Consider the following 21,637-nt stretch of genomic DNA (forward strand, 5'->3'; position numbering starts at 1 on the left):
ATTGTCGTTAAACTCAATTAATGTTTTTAGGGTAAGGAATTACATTTGCCGCTGCACATCAACCCACACAGCATAAATGAGCACAGTGAAACATTCATTTATTTAAAAAAACTGCATTTTGGTTACGGGGAAGGATCAGCTTACAGAATGCCTTAAAAGGGTTTGTTTGTTACCTGAAGAGGGTAAGCATGGTCTCTTCATACTTAAATCTTTTCACAAGGCATTTTAAATTGCATAGCAAGGACTCTTGAGGTACCTTCATCATCAGAAATCTTTATCAGCCTGTTTCCAAGAGGTCTAAATCATGTAAATATGTTTCTCAATTAGGGTTCTAAAGCATCTACTCTCATAGTAAGCCTTCTTTTCTTCTTGTCAAAGATGGCGGACGCTGTGTCTTCATTTACAATTTTTGGGAAATCCACGTGTAAATAGTAGACATCCTCCACTTCCAGTAAGACGTCGTCCTGCAGAGAATAAAAGTCATGACACTGTGGGACTGAGAAATGCAGAAACATGCCAAAGAAATATTCTTTATGACACCCAACTACGCATCGACACACGTTGTATCATTAAAAAGGTTCATTATAACTGTTCAGGGGAGTGTGCAAGTGCTAACCTTCGAGATACTCAGCTGGCATTCTGACATGGAGGAAACCTTTGGCAGCTCCACTGTCAATTCCACGCTGCGAGGAACTCCCGCTGTATCATTCTTCACCTCGAGTTGGTAGTCTGGCTTCTGAGGCTGCACAAATGTGGAGGAGATGACCTGGATCAAATCCTTCCTTTTGTGCTCTGCAGCTTTGGGGATAATTTGGGCCACTGGCTGCTGGTCTTGTGTCTCTGAGCGTAGAGAGGAGATCTGCTGCAAAAGGGCAGCTGGGGTCTGAGTAGCTGTGGAAAGGAACACTCTGGATTAGGGCTGGGCGATATGGACCAAAACTAATGTCTCCATATTTTTTCACTGAATGGCAATACTCGATATATATCGATATGTCTTTTATTAACAGTCAGTTGCACAAGTTCAACATGTACACGAAAATAAACTACCTGTTTGTGAGGTTAATTAATTTTCTGCACAACAAAGTAAACACAGTTGTGTGTTTTGTTAACCATTTAGTTTGCTGAGTTTGGCTCAGAGATAGAGAGAGAGGAGCAGAGTGAAGAGGGAGAGACAGTGACATGAGAAATAGGTGAACTGGCAGCTCTACCGAAGACGTATATAACGTTATTTTAATGCAACGTGAACTATATCGATATTAACGATATTGTCTTACCCTTTATCTCGATTGAAAATATCGATATATCTTAAAAACTCGATATATCGCCCAGCCCTACTCTGGATTATTAGAACGTGGACAGAAGTAAGTTCATGTTAATACACCTGCAGCTGAAAGAACAGAGCTCAAACATAAATGGTCTGTGGCTAATTTAGAGGGTATAGGATTTACTGCTCTACCTGTGTCTTGTTGTTTGGAGTTGTTAGGCCACTGGCTAAACCCGAGTCGGCGGTGCAAGTCATTTGGGCTACTTTTTGGGCTACAGCTGACGACTTCATATTGCCGAGATAATTTCAACCCATGGTGCTGCTCCGCAAAGCTCAAGGCAAGCAAATAGATTTCTGCTTTGTCTTTATGACTTTCCTGTAGCACTGCAGGGTTAAACACCACATCCAACACGGTGTCACAACCTGCAAAGCAAAATACACCATTTATTAGCATCCTTGATTTCATAAAGTAAGAAATGTAATACAAAGTAAGCAAATGTTTTTTTCTGCTTGTAAGGCAGCACAGCTTTGTCTTTTGCCTGACCTTCATTTGTGTCTGTTTCCAATTTTCCTGAGCACACAGGTACAGGCCTGCTGGGATCCTGAGGAGCAGGCACACGTTTCCAGCTGCATATGTTGATATACAACGACCCTTTCTTGGGCCCCTGTTGTGGACACAGATGTACCCTCGGTCAGAAAAACCTGTCAAAACACACCCTTACTCTAACCTTTCAAATAAAAAAAGGTGTGGCAGCTTAACTGTGTGTTATATACATTAGATGTCCTCTGTTAAGGGCTTGACAGTAGAGCCATAACAATTTATTCTGTAATCAACCCAAACATTTATTAGGATTTTTAGCTAAAAGGAAAGCAAAAAACAACCTAATAAATCTGGGTTCAGTCAGTCAACATAATTACGGAATTACTTTATTGGTCTTCAACTACAGAACACTTTTTATAGGCCTATACCTATAAATAAGGTGTAGCATCGCTAATGGCTGAAATATTATTATACCAGTGCCAAGGGCCTGGTGTTAAAGGCTTCCTAATTTTTTTATACCAATTACATTTTTTTTTACATATTTCCCTTATTGTAGTCCCAAATCCTGTATTTGATTATGATATGCTTCAGGATTAACTGCAGGTAAAACACAAGAGGAATATTTTTTGGGTTGTAGAATCTCTGGTCTGTGGAAGCCCATTTCCGCTAGTTAAAAAAATAAAAATGAAAATAATAAAGTCAAAATAATGAGATAAAAAGTCAAAATAATTAGATATAAAGTCAAAATTATGAGATATAAAGTCATAGTAATGAGATATAAAGTCAAAATTATGAGATAAAAAGTCAAAATTATGAGATAAAAAGTCATAATAATGAGATATAAAGTCAAAATTATGAGATAAAAAGTCATAATAATGAGATATAAAGTCATAATAATGAGATATAAAGTCAAAATTATGAGATATAGAGTCAAAATTATGAGATAAAAAGTCGAAATTATGAGATAAAAAGTCATAATAATGAGATATAAAGTCGAAATTATGAGATAAAAAGTCATAATAATGAGATATAAAGTCGAAATTATGAGATATAGAGTCAAAATTATGAGATAAAAAGTCGAAATTATGAGATATAAAGTCATAATAATGAGATAAGTCAAAATAATGAGATAAATTGAAATTATGCCACTTTATTATTTTCATTTATATTTTTTTTAACTGGCGGAAATGAGCTTCCATACTGGTCACAAAATCTGCAGCAACACCTCAGGAAACCGACCCTTTATTTGTGTGTCTCCCCTGTGCTTTCCCCGCTGTTGTGTAAAATGTCTGTAGCCTGCAGGCTCTATTGCAAAAGTGTTGAGCTGCTGCCTGCAAACTTACCTCTATGTCCGTGTGCAAACAAGAGTCGAGCTCAGGCGGTGCGCTGAATGCAGCTCCTTCCTTCACGTTTTTCTCTATAAACTTGCGGTAAGATGCAGGGTCATTTTGAGAAAGATCATCCAGCATTGACCAGAACTGATTAACCGACAGTAAAGCATCCTCTCCACTGCAAGTGTTGGACATCGTCAGGTGAGTGTCTATCCCTGAATTTAGCAAACACTAGAGCTAACTAACTGTTACAAGCTGTGTTTGTGAGTTAAGGTTTGAGAACCAGCTGTTCCACAGTGTTACTGAAGATTGTTGCTTTTTTTAAATGCTCTAAATATCCAAATATATCCAGCTAATTCAGACACAAACGAACGTCAATATTTGGGATATTAGTATCAACTAATGCCAGGTAAATTAATGTTGTGTGTTGCCATGGAAACTAGATGAGAGGAAACGTTCCACCGATGCCACCTGGCGGTGAACAGCAGAGATGCAGCTCAATAATCACACTGCACACATTTTCAGATGCATCGTTTATATTAAATACATGAAAAATGTAACGTAAACATGCATTTAGATGTCTACAGTCTGTGTTAAAGTTTACATGAAATAACTGACATAAAATTTAAAAAAAACTGTAAATTTCCAGTTGTCTCCAACAGTAGAATCCGTTGCATGCTTGTTGCGCTCCGTTTGCCCTTCTCAGTAATTCTGCAAAGATAATCAGTAATTATAAGCAATCAGAGTGAAACTGCACTTGCACTCCATTGTGCACACTACAATTCCCATCTGTTGCTGGTATTATAACAATCATGATAATTACTGTGTGGATTAATAAAAACTGGGATATTTTTGAATTTCTGACATAAAAGTTGTAATGTTTCACTCAGTAAAAGATAGCCTACAGTATTGAAATAAAAACAATCATTAAGCAGTAGTATGACCCTTCAGCATGTAGTAGAATTGAATCATATTTATAATTAATGTTGTATTTAATGTCTGCCTAAGCAGCTTTTTAATGTTGGAGAAATCAAGCTGAATTTAAACGTATAGCGCAGTTGATCCAAAGAAACATTTTAAAGCTAATGCCAAACATTCTTGTTACAGCTTCTGATATGAAAGGGTTTTCATTTTGTTTTCCTTAAATAAAACAATGTTGTGTATTACCTCTGAATACAGAGAGGTAGGGTAGTAGCAGGCATTGCAGTTTCCTATATACAGTAGGTCAATCAAAGTACAGCTGCACTGAACAAGTATTTGGTCTCTTTCTAGCATAGAATGTCTGTTTACCTCTATCATGTCGTAGATCCAGCCCAAGAATTCAGCGACTTTGGTGTAAACTCCAGGATGGTTGGGTTCAGCACAGCCTGTCCCCCAGCTGACGACCCCGACCAGCCTCCACACATTTTCATCCTGGCAGACTAGAGGACCCCCGCTGTCCCCCTGGAGAGGTACACAGAAACACGACTGAAAACACCCTCACCCAGCTGTCATCATGCCACCATTTGACCGTACACAAATTACAGAATTAATCTTAACAACACCTTAGCAGAAGTGCTGCTATGTGCATGCATCTTACCTGACATGCATCCACTTTTCCCTCCAGGTACCCTGCGCAGAGCATGCGCGGTGTGATCTCTCCGTTGTACATGCAGGAGCTGTTACACTTCTTCGTGCTTATAATGGGAACAGGAGCTTCTTTTAGGGTGTCAGGTGAGTGAACTGAGAGATAAAAACACAGTTATGGCTACTTTTTCAATACGCTGCACACTGCACAACTTCTGTGAATCAGATGTAAATTAGTTTTAGAGCAGTGCGGAAGCATCTCACCCCCCTCAGGTTGTGTGTATCCCCATCCTGAGATCCAGCATTGTGTACCTCCTGGAAGGTCAGAGTCATACTGAGGCAAGCACACGGGCCTAATTGTATCTAATTAAAGGGGGAGGGGGAAAGGGTATTCATTTATAATTCTTGCAGGTTGGAGCGTTATCATTTAAATGTAATTATCATGTTTCAAACCCTTTTTTCATTCAAATCATTTTCATAGTTATAAAGCCTTTTCATCTGCATTGTTTGAGAGGCATACACACACTATTCTAATTGTGTGCCTATTGTGTAATGGGCTATGCTTAAATATATAGCTTTGGAAGGTTAGAACTAAATGAAATGACCTAGGATATCTGAGTGGCAGCCATGATGATGAGCTGGTCGAATAGTTGTCTTTCTTAGGGAAGATGCATCTTTTGATTTACTGTCCTTTAAAGAGGAAAGAAGTTTTCATTGCTTCTCTGCATTCACAGAAAAGAAACGCACCATTAGGCGGTTTATAGAAACAAACCACCCCCACGCACCAAAGTCCTTACGAGTTCTCCTCTCCATCTTTATGTGACTTCATGACAAAGAGGTACATTAACATGTTTATGAAAAGGCACTGGATGATTTTTGTGTCTTATTCTATCCGAGCCTTTAGACTCTTTCTCGTTCAACTTGGATTGGGTTTACGTATCATATTTAGTTGTACCACATAGTATTTTACAGCTTCCCACAAATGTTTGACGATTACTCTGCAGACTGATTAATACACATAATCTCACTCTTAAATGCTGTTCATCTGCTGCCAATCCATGCTAAATACTAAATCTCAGTTTAAAGCTCCTGTGAATTTATATTCTGTGTCCTTTTTTTTTTGCGCCCCCATCGGACAAAGCGGTATGTCCTCTATCACCGCTGATTTCATACCGCATTTGTAGGTAGAAATTCCTGACACAGTTCTTTTCCTGCTTTCTTTTAGCACTCAAATGTACCACTCATTGTCAATAATTGGCTCATTTGCTTTAGTAGGTCATATACTGTAAAGGCATCAGTTTTAATTTGTTTTAAAAATGTCTTACAGGAGTGTAAAGCATTCAAACACAAGCATTGTTTTTGTTTATGTTGTGCTTGAAAAGAGGGTTTAAGTGTTGTGTTGCAAGATATGTTCGTATTGTTTTAATGGAAGCGTTTTTCACTGGGCGACATGGCTGCAGATTTGAGTTCAACTTGAGACAGAGCAGTAATCATTTTTTGATTTTCAAAAAGAGCAGTAATACACCTTTGCAGTGGTCGGATGACGGCTTGTCTGCTAAAATGCGTCAGAATAAGAAAATTAGATGTGAACTCAGGTCGGAGTGTTGAATTTTTCAGTGTTTTTGGAGTGCTGCTGTCTGAGTTCATACTTTGTGTGCGAAGCTCAAAGTCAGACCTGAGAAATTTAGAGGTGTCTGCAGTTTGATCAGGGCTATGTCGTTGTCGTGGCTCCTGTGGTTGTAGTTCTTGTTGAAGATGATTTTTTCTACAGCGTGTCCAGTGTGTTGGGCCATTTTAGCTGAGCTGCGGGTGATGATACCGGCGTAGACCACCCAGCTGGACACCTGAGGTAGTCTGTAACTGACATTTCAGATAAGAAAAGAAAAAAAGAAAAAGGAGGCAGACACTGATAAGAGAGCGCTGTCATGTGTCCAGTGTGCTGCAGCTGTTAATGAGTGATTATTCCCCTTCTCAGAGAATCTGTAACCCTGGATGTTTAGCACTGGTAAGGTCAGCTGGCTTACTTGTGCACACAATGGGCGGCTGTGACTACCCATTGACTGGTGATGATGGAGCCTCCGCAGGTGTGACGGTTGCTGTAGTACAGACTGACCTGCCACGGCCACCTGCCCAGCGTGGCCTCCACTCCCCCGATTATCCTGGGCAGCTTTGCTCGGGTCCCGCACTCTGCACAGAGATCCATTCATCAAAAAAGGGGGCTGGAGCGCTTGCAGCAACCAGCATCATTCACTCTCTGCAGCTTTTTCTGAAGTGTTATAAATAAGGACTACAGGACTGGGTGTTGGGTGCAAAGTCAAACAAAAAGTTAACTTTAATTTGCTCACCAAAACACTGCAAAGCGATAACCTTCCCTGTGTTACAGCTTCCCCTAAATGAAAATAAATAGAGAAATTAATGATGCATAATTAATGAGCTGGTAGCCACAATTTTCTCTTCATCATTATGAGTATGATGTCCCCTGACAAATTGCCTTACCTGAGTTGCCATATATTTTCCAGATTCCTCTTGTGTTCTGAGGTAATTTGTATAAAGCCATTAGTGTAGTTTGGCCCGATATCAGTGAGATTCACTCCTTTATGCTTGGTCAGTCTGAAGAGAAAATATTCAAAATGGGTGGAAAAGAGTATTAAGATAATTCAGACTCATAGCGTGTGAAGAGAGATTGCAAATGAGGTATTGGCAGATCATATATAAGCCAAGCCTTCAACCTTGGCAAAGAAGGCTAAGATTAAATATCCTAAGTGAGTGGGTGCTCCAGTTTCAATCATTTTTAAGAGCAGAGGTGGTGTGTGAGGCTGTCAGGACCTCAGATAACCCAGCTGTCTGCAGACCAGCGTCCCAAGCGAGGAGTTCCACCTCTCATAGCACACAGGCAGCCAGGTGGGAAGCTTCCCCAGCTGGATCTCCAGGAGAGAGTTCTCTGCGCTGATTCTGTAAAACACTGAACCTGATTGATTGAAAATCGCTCCAGAGACGAGCTCTCAGTAAACAGTAATGAACAAGCCTCTTCTGAGGCAGTGGGAAATGATTCAGGAAAAAAAAAAACACATGAATCTATGCTAATGCAGTCAGTACTAACAGATCATTATTTGTGATGTTTTCATGTGAGCCAATGGGCGCATCTCAAGAGCAAACAAAAGGCAACAAGAAGCAGCTGCTGAATGGTAATTGTGCCTCTGATCATCTTGAAATCACTCCAGAGGTGAACCATGACCCAGCATGAAGAATTGCATCAAAATGTGCAGCCCTGTTGGCTAAGTTATGAAAGAGAGAATCAAAACAAACAGCAGAAAGAGGAGGAAACACAGACCTTTCCTTGGGTCAGAGGTGGAAATATCCTCTGTCACGTTGCAGAAAGGCGTCTCCTTTGTGTCCCCCAGCCCCACAGGACTTTGTGAGTAGGAAGGCTTCAGAAGGAATTTTACTGTAGATAAGGATGTTGGTAATCACACTTGTAATTAGCCAGTGAAACTGAAAGATAAAGTGTTCAGTTTAACTAAATGCTATCAGATCATGGGCAGAATCTTGAGCAATACTCTTTTACAAGATTTAATCAAATATTTCCATATCCTAAAACAATACACTTAATTCATTTATTAACTGTTTCACAAATCTTTCTTCCAGGTCTGAAAGGGGGACAAAAAAAGAGGACTGGACTTCTATACATTGGCGAACATATGAGACTGACAAGCAAAAATTTCACACCAACATTTAATTAACTTAATTAAATTGATTAAGATATCCAGACGTGTTGGATATCTTCTAATATCCACTGACATATGGACCTGGCTGGAGTTAAATATATATTTTTTGAAATCATGAAAACCTTTACATAATTTAACAACCAGAGGGCCCTGACTAATGAAACCTTTTCGAAGATAAAGTCAATTAATATCGGAAAATTTATATATTTATATATAATTATAATTATACTGTGAGAGCTGCAGTTGTGAATATTTTGGTCATCTGTGAACAGTTTCCTTGATTTATCAGGCAAAACTGGCAAACACTGAACACAATTTGTTGCTGTTCCTCTTCCTAAATTGAGAATACATATTTATCAGTTTTCTTAGTAAGCAATTTATGGTAAGATTAGCTAGCAGAAACCAAAATTGTTAGTTTCAGTCTCATATTACATTTTACCAAAACTTCCAACATCTGATTTTAAATCGTCCTAAAATATCCAGTCCGGCCCTGCTGTATAATAGAGCGGCAGTGACCTGAAAATACAGTCTGCAGCAGCTAAGTGGCTTGAACGAGGCATTTTGCACATTCGTCTCCATTTCCCGGTTACTGTTAAACTAATTTAGGGGTTCTTTCTCAACACAATGACTCACCTAGAAACCAGACACCTACAGCCAAGCCTCCCAGGAGTCCAACTGCACACACAGCTGCCAGCAGCCTCAACAGCCTGTGAGCTATAGCAACAATTAAGCCTGGAGTTAAAGCCTTCTGATCCCAGATAGGATCTGAAGACAATTGTTAAATGTCAGCTGTTACTTAGAAAGTTCACAGACACAGCACAGAGACAGAACAGGCCAGGGACGTTATTAACTTTAGTCCATACATGAATGGCACTAAAGAGTAAAAAGGAACTGTTAGAGTTGTTAAAGATGTGATATCGTGAGTATCAATTGTGGCCTCTGATTCTGCTTCAAACGGTGTCAGCAAGTACACAAGTCATGCAGCGATCATGCACCATAACTTGTTATTTCCCCCCAAACATTAGGTTTCATGTAAATTATGATGTGATGGTGACAAACGACAGCAGTGCAGTGCTGGTATGGGGTATAATGTTTGTCAAAGCTTGCAAAATGTCATCAATTTGTGTTTTTCCAAAAGTTTATAGCCTGCTGGTATGGGATGGATATTGCATATCGGCTGATATTCTGGTCTAGGTATGTGAATATGTATGATAGAGGAGAGAATGATATCTGAGCATCTCTATTTAGAAGACAGAACTGCTTAACAGTTCACTGGTGATGGACTTAGTCTAGGCATGTTTCAGCATGATTTAATATCTTGTGTCATTTTTTCTGAACTGGATCACTGGAGCTCACCGTGTGTTGTTGAATGAATCCCTTTAAACCAGCCCTGCACTCCTCTGGTCGCTGCGTCTCCGACTGTTTTCTCTGATGGAAAAGAATGGCTGACAGCCGCCGGGTTCTCGATCACTGATAGTGCATCTCCATCAAGACTCTGTGTGAAGTACAGTTAGTGTTTCAGACATTTGGAAAAGTTTGATACAAAAGCTACCTGCTGACCATCTGCTCCTCTGACACAGAGCAAGGTATTACTGCATGTAAGCCACCACTGGGCAGGCTGTATGTAAGGAGTCAGATGTGCACAGGTGTGTGCATCACATATTTCCTCACAGTGAAGCCCTGCTGTGTCTGTTATTGCATCTTGTACAACATGTTTCAATTCAAAGGTTGGAACACATTTTCTGTTAGTGTTTTCAGAAAACTATAATCTCTCCGGTGTGTGCATGTGTGTTTGTGATTGTGTGCGTGTTTTTGTTAGGCTTACTCTCCAAGGAGCAGCTGGTTCTATAAGCAACATATTGTAGAGTATTACAGTAATTATAATAAAGCCCCCCGTAACTGTGAAATGCAGACTTGGTATTATACAATAGAAGTATAAAAATCCATCAAAATAAATGCAATGCCATCTGCTCTCTGCAGTGCGCCAGTGTAGCTAAACATGTCATTTCAGATTGTGAATAGGCAAGAGTTGCATATTGTAAAACGCAATCTTGAAATGCATACAGCTGTGTAGCGAAGTTCCCAAGATGCACATAAAAAATCTAACTGTAAATGTGACAGATGCATTTGACAGGTGTAAAGAGCAGCTGTTACTGAAAGTTTGAAGGGTGCAAGTGAAGGTGAAATTATGAGGTAGGTGTCTTTGCATACGCTAGACATCTAGAGCAAGGTGTAGTGAGTATTTACCATTTTTTCCTTTCGTACAGTCCTGAAGAAAAGGCAGGAGTGTCCGTGCTCATCTGTAGGCCTGTGCCAGAGGTAGAGAGGTCTGTCCCGCTCGACGTTGATGCACCATTTGCCATTTAACAGAATGCAACTCTGGACTTTCCCTTCACAAAGAGACAATGAGGTCAGCAGAGGTGCAGAGAATGAGGCTGTTGTTTGTGCAGGGGGGTCATGGGGCCTGTAGAAAGCAGGCTGAACCAGGTCTTTGTAGGTAGGACGAGCATCTCCAGAGTATCTCCTCACTGACTACTGATAGGACACTGCGGGTTGCCAGGTAACACTTTTTACCTGTGCCAAAAGAGTGTCCATTTTTTAGCATGAGACGCGTCATTACCTGACAGTTTGTAGCTTCTGAGAAAAGGTCATTATTGCAGATTGTTGAAAAGCCTCACGTCCATCCCCGTCATTTGGAATCCAAAGCTATCACCTCTCAACACTCAGGAACAAAATGAAGTCTCCTCGGTCTGCTGCTGAAAGACGAGACTTTCTCCACTGTCCGCACTCTTTCAACCAGATCACACTCAAGAGTGTTTTCTCTTTTTTCATTTCAAATATCTTCTTTTTTATCATTTCTGTAGAAAAGGTGGCTTTGGTACTTTCATGAAGGTATCATTAGCTCTAAAAATAGAAAGAATAATTAACCAGGAAGGGCATACGCTTTGGAAATGGTGAGAAAACTGCTTTAAAGAGATGAAAGAATGTCTTCACAGCAGCACTCAGAGGCAAAAAATGAATTTACATTGAAAATAAATGACTAATTCAATCCGTTTAGATAAAAGAATATTGACACAAAGGTTATTTATGTATTTTCCCGCATGTGTGATGTGGGATTAGCCAGAGAGCAGGTGAAGGGAACAACCTGCCAGGAAGAAAATTCCTCCTTGTCTGACTGTCAGGTCTGACTCCAAGAAATGGCCCCACATCTATTTGGCTCATCTAACAGGTGTCATAAGGAATTATTTGGAAATCAAACACAGAGTAATGAGCATTGCAGCAGTGGTGGAAATTGCTTGTGATGGAGCCAATTGCTGAATTTTCTATCACCAGCATTGTGAGGTTAATAATGTTTGACAATATTAGTGTAAGGCCCGATTGTTCTGCAGCAGAGACAAACAGAGCAGCGAGCAGGAGGAGGACGGGCGTCTTCACAGGGATTTGATGTCTCCCTCTTCTGGTCATATTTGTTTCTCAGACAGCAGGGTAAATAGTGATTTATATTTCTACCATTCAGACGATTTTCTGTGTTAGAAGAATTCCTTTGGAGGAAAAGGAATCATGCTGTTTTTCAGGGATATGCATGTTGTAAAAAACAACAATATAACACAAACTTTGAGTTTATTTTTATGCGATTGCTCCAATAAAAAGCATTAAACATTATCAACATGAAGAATTTAAAGCTATTTCTACCTTTTAACTCTTGTCATGCTTTTACATAACTTTAAACAATACACAGATTACAGTTAACCCAAATACAATTGTGTCTTGCTTAATTGGGCAGAGCCTTGGTTTACTTTAAGACACAACACGTAAATTCGGTTGTAAAGGATTGTTTTAGGCTTTCGGTAGTTAGTAGTCAGAAATCAGGGAGAGAGAGAGAGAGTGTGTTGGGAACGACATGCAGGGAAAGAGCCACGACTCAAACCTGGGCCGCCCGCCCGAAAGACCACAGCCTCCATTCATAGGGCGCGTACCACAAGGCAACAGGCGCGCCCTGTGTTGTGATTTTAAGGGCAAATACCAGTCATCTCGCTTTCACTTGTTACTATGTGTCTATGAATAATATATTTACTCATTCAAAATCAGTTGTGAGGTTATCAGGCTGAAGCATCAAATGACTAACTGTTACAGAAAATATGATTGAACTTAATACAAATTGTTTTAGGCTGTGTGGTTTGTGGTGCTGTTTTTGTTTTTGTGTCACATTCAGGGCTGAAATGATTGATGGAACATCACTGCCCACAATCTGATAAGTGAGGAGTCATCTTAAAGCATTTATCAAGCAAACCAAGCCAAATGTTTTCTGTTTCTGGCTTCTTAATAAGAGGATGTGTAACTGTCACTTACACGTATGAAATCAATTATATATGTGATCAGGATAAAAGATAATTAAAAATGATGTCATCTGGGGCTTTAGGAGCACTGTTATTGATTTTTTACCTTGATTATCTGACAGTAAATACATTATTTTTAAAATATATATGTTTTGCAGATCAAGCCATGAAATAATCAGTAATAACAATAATTTATTAATTGATTTTGAGATTTCCATCTAATATAAATAGGTGGACAAAATACAGCTAAACAACCCTCTCACTGCATAAGACAGCAGCACACAACAACACCAGACTACCAACTACAGCCTGGAAAGTAAAAGAGCACTTAACTGGAACTTATTTTTTTATTTTATTTTTTTTGCCCAGGGACATTGCGTATTAATAAACATTTCTGTAAATATGCCAGAGTTAGCCAAAGGGATCATTTTCATCCGTTGTCCCTGGCCAGATTTTATAAAAGGCTCCCTAAAAGAAACAAATTCAAACATCGCTTAAAGCTACAAATAGAAATATCACGACAGTAATGAAGCAAACAGGTAAACAGCCAGGTGAAAATACATGAACCATGCAGGATACACATAAAGCAGCATTTGGTTGATATAAAAAAATGCATCTCATGCAGGACAGACATGGAGCAGCATTGAGCAGCAACAAAATGTAACACTAGTATACAGTAAACACGTACAAATTAAAAAAGTCCACATACAAAACATCGAGTGAGCTATACCTGAAGCTCACCTCAACAGATATCTAATGCATGCAGGCCACATTAATTAAAAACACAGGACACGTTCACCAACAACCAGACACAAGGTGGCAGCAGCGAGCGGAACAGGTTCAGTGCTGACAGATGTGGTGATTAATTAGCCAGTGTTTCAGATGTGAACTAAATGAACGATATGTGTTGCTCTCTCTGATAACCGTTGGGATGTTGTTCCATTCACGTGAGGCTTTAACAGAAAAGGCCGACTGACTAAAAGCACACTTCCTTATGGAGGATTAATGCAATCCCCTCTTGAGACACCCCTCATTAAGTGATGTGTATTTGGTCGTATATGCTTAAAAACTCTCTGAGTGGGGGAGGGGCCAAACCATGTGTGATGTTATAAAAGAGGCATGCATTTTGTTTAATCATGTTCTCCCAGCTCAGGAGGTTGTATTAAAGTTAAAGTAAGGTACCGCATCCAAATGAGTGACTTAAGAAACTTTGGCCTGTCTTCTCTCCCTCATTATAAATTTGAATATCATGAGTCATTCCTGCAAATGTGACCAGAACAAACCGGTCTGTCACCTCACACAGGGGGACACACACAGACGCCTCAACTGTGGACTACTTTCATTCATGTATTCATGCAGCACAACCCGGGCTCCGCTGTGAAGAGGCTGGCAGCAGCTCAGTTTGGAGCTGCTTCTATCTCTTTCTGCTCTGAGGGAGAAGCGCTCTCACAGTTTGGTGTTGTGAGATTTGATCAGCTCATCTCTTATCTCAGCACTGAGCATGTGCCTCTCTCAGCTTCCAAGCCTTGAGCATCAGATGCAGCCTCTGAGTCAGTACTGTGAAACCCCACAGTCGGGCTGAACTGAACACAACAGAGGGAAGCTTCTTTTTTAAAGTGTGTAGAGCTTTTGCCCTTTTTCTAAAGTCAAGCCCACCAAGTCATTTAAATCTGATTCACCCATGTGTGGGCCTTCCTGAGAGTTGGGCCGTTTGATATTGTTGGTCGTGACTTCTCAGCAGAGCCGGTCATTAGCCCACAGCTGCAGAGCAGAGAGGAGCATTAAAGACATGATCCAAATGTATCGTTCCCCAACAATTTTTTCACTCCTACCAGCAGTTATTACTAATCCCCAGTCATGTTGTGAATGTGTTTTAATGTTGAACTCATTTGAAACTGTCAGTAATGTGGTGAAAATACATGTAAGTGACAGTTACACATCCTCTTATTAAGAAGCCAGAAACAGAAAACAGATGACTCCTCACTTATCAGATTGTTGGCAGTGAGACCATCAGGACATATTCTATTTTACTTTAAGAGACCTTGAGCACAGTAAAGTTATAGTATCATGAAGCACAGCTAGCATAGTTTATCAGGATTTCGCCTCCGATTCTTTACTAAAATAAAGAGATAAAGTATCAGTAACATATTATTGACATCATAATGTTACTGTTGCTCTGTTGGCCTAGTAGTTTTGCTATTCCCAAAGAGAGCTACGCAGGATCGGCAGCTGTCAATCATCGTCAACTATGACGTAAAATCCCCTTTTTCAGCCTCAAATAACTTATTTAAAAGAAACTAAACTGAAAAATTTGCATTTGAACACAATGTAGTGTGATAATAACTAATGATCACAGCAGAGTTTAGGTTTGAAAAAAGATTATGTGACGAGTATCTTAACTCTGCAGTTTGACCAACATCCCGTCTGTTATCATTGAGGAGGCGGGGCTTATGACCAATACTGCAGCCAGTCAGCAGGGGGAGCTCTAAAAAAAAAAAAAAAAGCTTCACTCAATGACCTTTTTACAGTCTATGTTTTGAAGTCATCATTTTTTGGTGAAACTTTTCAACATTTTTGCAGTCAAAATTTTTTCATAAAAGTTTTCAATATTTTTTTAAAGAAAATGTTTGACATTCTTGAAGTAAAATTTTTTGATGACAATTTTCGACATTTTGGAAGTCAACATTTTCTCATGAAAATTTGTGAGAAATTTAGTAAAACAGTTTCGTGAAACGTCGAGAAATTCAAGTCAAATGTTTTTCAACAACATTTTTGACATTTTTGAAGTCATAATTTTTTGGTTAAAGCCTTTGGCCTACAGCTGGGGATGGGAGGGTTGGAAGGGCTTTATCAGGTATTACTGTCACTGCCACAGAGACTTTTTGTCTTACTAGTTCTGCACATTTCTATACCATTTGTGGCAATGTGTAATATTACTGCCCAACCCTGGTGTTTTCTATGTTTTATTATTCTTCTTTTTCTTTTTGTATTTTGTGTTTATATGATGAAAACTCAATAAATATATTTGAAATATAAAATCTTTGGCCTTTTTGAAGTCAAATTTTATTCATTAAAATGTTTTGACATTTTGAAAGTCAAATTTTTTTTCATCAAACAATTTAGAGAGTGTGTGAGGTGAGAGGGCATGAGACGAGATGAGGCTAGAAGTCTCCAGGCTGGAGACTAAAGGCTGCAGACCTCTAGCCTCATTCGCTGGAGCTTCATGAGCTTCTGATTATGAAAATAAAAGCTTGTGTCTGATCCGCTCGTTTCTACTTCTTTGTTTTTGAACTACAGGGTTACAGCAAACATATCATACTATTGAATCATTGCCGATAGAACAAATTATACAGATTATGAGCAGATTTGAGATCTGATTATGTTTTTTTGAAAGATAGATAGATAGATAATAGATAGATAGATAGATAGATAGATAGATAGATAGAACTAGATACTTTATTGATATGAGGGAATTCGAAGCATACAGTAGCAGCTTACAAAGAAACAAATATGTCATGAAAAGTTTTGTTTTTTTTCATCTTATTTTATAAAACAATATGGTATTGGTAATCAGGCTTCCTGAAAATGACGATAGTTCATTTGATACAACTCCTGCAACTATGTTAGTGTGAGCTGCTCTGAGTTCAGGGCTGATGATGCTGGTGTCCACTGATCTTAAATGAGTTTGTGTGTGTTTGCAGAGATATTCTCAGTGAAGGAAAGCCATATTCAGACATTCTCATGTAAAACGCTGCTGAAACGGTGGTGGACTCATTTCACCTTTGACCTTGGCTCTTTTGACCCTCCATGCCTGAGTGGTCATTAAATATCAGCATGACAAAGAAGAAATCTGTGTTTGAGTGAGAGACACAGAGAGAGACACAGAGAGTACGGGAGTAGAAGCCACAATGTGGAGTTAAATGTTTGTGAGCTAGGGTTAGGAAATTTGAAATTTGTATGAACCTTATTGTCACCCAGAACAACTCAAAGTAATAATAAAAAACATGCAAGGATACGACTTTACATATGGATGATGCTTATTTTATTCAATTATACCAATTTTCTAAGCAAACACACTAAACTGCATTTGTAAAGTACTTGACACATTAACACTGTGTCTCAGGTTTCTTCTGATAGTGTGGTTTCAGCGCTTATCACAACCCGAACAAACATTTAACACTGAACATGTGAAGGAGACTCTGACATTCACCTTTCAAGACACAACAAGAACATTGTTTTGGTGTTATATACCCTACACTGCTGTTCTGTTGGATTTATATATTATTTTGTAAACATTGTTCAACACTAATTCATTTCATAAGCCTAAAACATGGGCACTTCTCTCCTTGTGTAACATTTGAGCAGGTTGATGGTTTCTCTCACAGCCCGTGACCATACCAATCACGTCTCTGAAGCTTGGAATGCTTTTGAAGTCACTGAAAAAAACAGAAGAGAAGAAAGTAAAGTAGGAGTGTATGGACATTTATAACATGCAGCTGAAATTTGAGAAGGGCCTAGGTGAATGACAGCTATTAAAATAATCATATAAATTATTTTATAGAAAATTACATTTAAACTGCCTGCAGATGTGAATGTAAAGGTTTCACGCATCTCAGTGTGAGGCTAATAGAGCAGCACATTCATTCAAGTATTTTTTTGTTGAACATTTACTGGTTTGCCTCAACTCAAAAATGGTGCTCACAGATTTCCATTTGATTGGGGATACTTAGGCCCCTTACGCCCCTCATGCAACGTGTAACCCAAGGAGGCATAATGGTCGGCTTTCTACATGTAGATATATGTATGTATGTACACATGTATTGTTTCTGCAATATCAAACCGATGCAGCAGCGAGACTGGTCTTCAACCTGCAGGGTTTGTGTGTGTGTGTGTGTGTGTGTGTGTGTGTGTGTGTGTGTGTGTGTGTGTGTGTGTGTGTGTGTGTGTGTGTGTGTGTGTGTGTGTGTGTGTAAAAGGAGGTAAAGCCCCATATAAACTGTCCAGGTCAGAATAGAGCAGGGGGTGAGAGAAGGAGCCAATAATCTATCCCCTATCTATCTCAGCACACAGGCGCACGCACACACGCACACACACACACACACACACACACACACACACACACACACACACACACACACACACACACACACACACACACACACTTCTCAATATCTGCACTGGTCTACTGGCTGCCGGTGAGCTCTGCTCCTCAGTAGAGCAGTAAATCCTCGAGTCCTCCTGCAGTCTGGGAAAAGTGCTAGCTGTGGTTGCATGCTGCCCTCTTGTGGTGGAAATATAAAGACTGCCACCTGAGAAATGAGTGCTAAGTAGCTGTCATGTATTGAGTGATACATGACAGCTAGGTCGGAGATACAGGACTCTGACCTGGAAGAGGGTCCGGGCTTTTTTCCCTTGGCTATTGAAGCTCTTAGTAAGCTTCCACACTGACTGGCTGCTTTGATTGTTTATGTGTTTCTTCCTGTTGGTTATATGTTTCTTCCTGTGTTACATGCTTATATATGTATATGTACCTGTGTACCAACCGTGCAAGACTGTGAAGATTTATTTATACTTGAGTCTGACAGCAGTTGAAAGTTATCAATGAAAAAGCTGCTTTAAAAGATATTTAATTGTTATTTATTCATAGGTATTTTTTCTCCATTATCTTGAATGTGTTGCTGTGTCGCAATTATTAAAGCAGAAATGGCTGTTTCACTACTATGCAAGCACTGTTTGTAGCTTTTATTGTCTAATTATTTTACAACTATCTTAATTTTGGTTTTGACGTGCAGCATATTGTAATTACACCACAATACATTTGTGACAGGTTTAAACCTGAGTGTGACCTCCTCGTAGAGTAAATGGTAAAGTGGTGCAGTGGTGTCTGTATTGGAAGTGGCAGGATGAATAAATAGCTGTCATGTATGTGTTGGTGTCTTGTCTTGTAGAGGCTAATGATAGGGAGAGAGAGGGTAAGAGCAGAGCGGCTCCCCAGCAGATGGTGGGTAATGTGGTTTGCTTTAGCTGCCCACCATGCTCCCTCTAATTAAACAGAGGAGATTACATTAACACCAGCTCCTGCTCAATCTGCTCCTCCAGTGAGCGTGGCCGTGCACACAGGGCGGGGCGGGTGATCAGAGGTGCAGGGGTTACAGAGGTGATTGTCATTTTTTGGCAGAGTCAAAATTACAATTCACCGCAAAGCTTAATGAATTCCTTTTATAAGGGAATTAAAGGAGGAAGGGCTTGGAAAGATTTACTTCAGTTCAGATAGTTGGGGGAATGTGTGGGCATTTGGAAGTGACTTATAATTTGCTGTTGACTTTCTCAGTGTCCTTGAACAGGGAGTAACTGATACTGCATCTTATAGAGCTGTCGGGTTATAATGGACCTCATAATCTTACTAGCTCTTTGAAAACAATTCATTAATATATAATAAAATTACACATTTGCAAAGGAACTTATCTCTGTTTATATCTGGTCTATGCCTATAAGTGAGTATGTACTGTATGTAATGCTTAATGCATGACTAAAAAGAGAACAAAAAGACATATCTTAAAAGCTAATTCCTGTGGTAAGTTTATTGTTATCCTATATTTTTCTATTATTTATCTGAAAAGGCATAAATTGGAGCATGTTTGAGTTCATGTAGGCCTGTATGTAACATTCCTTTAAGTAGAGTCACATCAAATATCATCTTACCGTGTTCAGCGACAACGTCAGCGTTCACTATTCTAACAATGTTTTCGAATGAGGAAACCAGTATTCAAAATCACAGATAGCTTGTATTTTAAAATAAATTAAACAGGCTATTCCTTCTGAAATTGCCGCCTGATGTTCTTTTCTTCTTTCGCGCGTCGTCTCTCAATTCATCAATGTAGCAACCTGAGTCGTGTCAATTCTTTCAATTCTAAGAAGGGCAGATCTGAAGCTGTAACTTTGAAGCTGGAGAAAAATAATCTTTTTTTTTCTTTTCTCTTCCAACCAGTTCAGGAGCTTGACTTTGGCAGCCTGTATCTCCTGCCTCTTTTAGCCGACATGTGACCTATTTAAAATCAGAGAATATGAACGGACATCCACTTATGAACAGCTTCATATGTAGGCTATGCAACGTGTGATAATGTAATGACTGGAATATGTCTGTGCTCAACTTTGTCCAATGACTACAACATTACAAGAAAAACTACTTATTCTTTCCTTGTAAGGGTTTTTGAAATGCATTCTTTTAGAGAATCAAAGTGGTAATATTATTCTATATTCAACTAGAAAACTGCAAACATACATGCTGTAACATAAGTGTACATACTTCAATTCAGCAGAATCGTTGTATTTGTGCCTTTTGACCTCAGGTGGGCCCTAACTCACAGCTTGGAAACCACTTTCTGATATAATGCCCCCGAACGAGCAGGAAAGTGTCCAGAGACAGCGGACGACCTGGTCACTTTCATGACATCCCTCCAGGCTTCAGTTATACTTTACACGGTCACAATGTTTACACTGTTGTTCAGTAGCAGCAAGATTGAACACAGTCATATACTGTAAACGATCACTGAGGCAAAACTGTGAGCCTGAACAACAGAGCAATAAAAAAACACACAGGCTCGATCATTGCAGAGAGAAACTGTAAAGACCTGCAGGCTGGAATTTAGCTGACATGGTTTAAGTCACACAGCTAGAAAATAGATTACACAATAAAACATTCACGGTGTACTCAGGGGAAACTTTACGGTTAGATGAGGACGATAGGAAAGAAAAGTAAAGGAACACATTGCACCCGCATGATAACCTGCTGAATCCCAACGGCATTAGGCAAACCTAAAACACCCAGACATCAAAGGAGCGTACAGTAAATGCTGCCAGTGCTTATAATTAAGAGTTTCACTTTCCCTGTGTGGTGCAGGGTGCAGCAGCAGACCTGATACTCTGTTTCTTAGCTGCTTTTATATCTGGGATAAAACACAAGCCAGCTGTGTCTCTGGCAGAGATCCATCACAGGTCACCTCATGAGCCTGGAGTAAATCCAGCTGTTTGCTCATAGCCCAGATGACACATAAACTCTATAAACAGCTTAAGACTGTGAAGGTTTGTGGCAGGAGCCAATAAACCGTTAAAAGGGATCAGCAGTATTGTCTTTGTCCAGACGATGGCGGGCTACAGCAGGGCTGTAAAAGTAAAATTTGACGGGTGATTTAGGATCATAGAGTCAAAAAATTCACACAGATATCCCTTTGTCTTTGTCTCTATGTAGAAAGACCAAAACTCGACTAATTGGAAAAGTTAGAAACTACAATGACCCTTATTGTTTCAGCTGTGATGCCTGAAAACCATGTGTTGCTATTTTATTTGCTTGAAAAGTAGTTGGCAAGCAGCAGGGACGACAGCGGTTATCTAAATGAACAGATAAAAGGGTTGAAAAGGTTAGGACACATTTAGGTAGTTTAGATCGTTTATCAGAGATCTGAATGAGGAACTTAAATGGTTTGCTTTAGCTAAAGGATGTATGGGTGAGAGTCTGCTTTAAGAACATGGATGTTAAGGGAATAATAAGGGATAAATGTTGTGGGGGAAATGGTTACCAAAAGTTATCTTACGTTCAGGGTTAAATTGTTGAAATAGTTTGCAAGAAGAAATGGAAAATTGTTTAAAAGAAAATTATATAAATGCATAAACTCAAGCTAATGTAGGGTCATGGATAAAATATCAATGGTTGGCTGAGGATAATGGGTTAAAAATTTTAAATGGTTTCTTGAAAAGTTATAGGGTAAATTAAAAGCTGAAAAAGGTACATTAATGGTGGAAATGGTTTTCTAAACCTAATAGAGTCACAAGTGCTTTAGGTGGAGACACTTAAGATAAACAGTGGAAATAAATTA

At 39.4% G+C, this 21,637-nt stretch overlaps 2 protein-coding genes and 1 long non-coding RNA gene across 3 annotated transcripts in view; 1 reads left to right on the forward strand and 2 right to left on the reverse strand.

The window, feature by feature from the left end:
* Nucleotides 1–45: 45 nt before the first annotated feature.
* On the reverse strand, nt 46–3,562 carry pih1d2 (PIH1 domain containing 2). Its single transcript, XM_020654422.2, has 5 exons — nt 3,149–3,562; nt 1,809–1,929; nt 1,457–1,687; nt 617–891; nt 46–464 (listed from the first exon to the last, which is right to left on the reverse strand). The coding sequence occupies exons 1-5, from the start codon at nt 3,329–3,331 to the stop codon at nt 324–326; spliced, it is 951 nt and encodes a 316-aa protein (XP_020510078.2). The 5' UTR covers nt 3,332–3,562; the 3' UTR covers nt 46–323.
* LOC136180445 (uncharacterized) overlaps nt 3,199–21,637 on the forward strand; it is a 43,500-nt gene continuing 25,061 nt past the window's right edge. The window contains exons 1-3 of the long non-coding RNA XR_010667095.1: nt 3,199–3,337; nt 4,443–4,587; nt 4,743–4,849. This is a non-coding gene — a long non-coding RNA (uncharacterized lncRNA). The remainder of the gene's footprint in view (nt 3,338–4,442; nt 4,588–4,742; nt 4,850–21,637) is intronic.
* Nucleotides 3,662–10,806, reverse strand: tmprss5 (transmembrane serine protease 5). Its single transcript, XM_065959957.1, has 13 exons — nt 10,675–10,806; nt 9,784–9,922; nt 9,061–9,141; nt 8,034–8,147; nt 7,529–7,664; nt 7,199–7,312; nt 7,048–7,091; nt 6,727–6,889; nt 6,378–6,562; nt 4,967–5,065; nt 4,716–4,858; nt 4,427–4,579; nt 3,662–3,847 (listed from the first exon to the last, which is right to left on the reverse strand). Exons 1-13 carry the CDS (start codon nt 10,675–10,677, stop codon nt 3,839–3,841), a joined length of 1,383 nt encoding a protein of 460 aa, XP_065816029.1. The 5' UTR covers nt 10,678–10,806; the 3' UTR covers nt 3,662–3,838.

Source organism: Labrus bergylta, chromosome 11, assembly GCF_963930695.1.
Source record: "Labrus bergylta chromosome 11, fLabBer1.1, whole genome shotgun sequence".
NCBI classification, from domain to species: domain Eukaryota; kingdom Metazoa; phylum Chordata; class Actinopteri; order Labriformes; family Labridae; genus Labrus; species Labrus bergylta.

Excerpts from the sequence above, each read along its gene's own strand:
- pih1d2 (XM_020654422.2), bottom strand. The coding sequence starts at position 3,331 with ATGTCCAACACTTGCAGTGGAGAGGATGCTTTACTGTCGGTTAATCAG. Across the intron at positions 892-1,456 it reads CTCCAAACAACAAGACACAG|CTACTCAGACCCCAGCTGCC; the intron begins GTAGAGCAGTAA and ends TCCTTTCCACAG. Across the intron at positions 465-616 it reads GCCAGCTGAGTATCTCGAAG|GACGACGTCTTACTGGAAGT; the intron begins GTTAGCACTTGC and ends TATTCTCTGCAG.
- tmprss5 (XM_065959957.1), bottom strand. Across the intron at positions 6,890-7,047 it reads TATCGCTTTGCAGTGTTTTG|AGTGCGGGACCCGAGCAAAG; the intron begins GTGAGCAAATTA and ends ATCTCTGTGCAG. Across the intron at positions 6,563-6,726 it reads GCCGCCCATTGTGTGCACAA|TTACAGACTACCTCAGGTGT; the intron begins GTAAGCCAGCTG and ends CTGAAATGTCAG.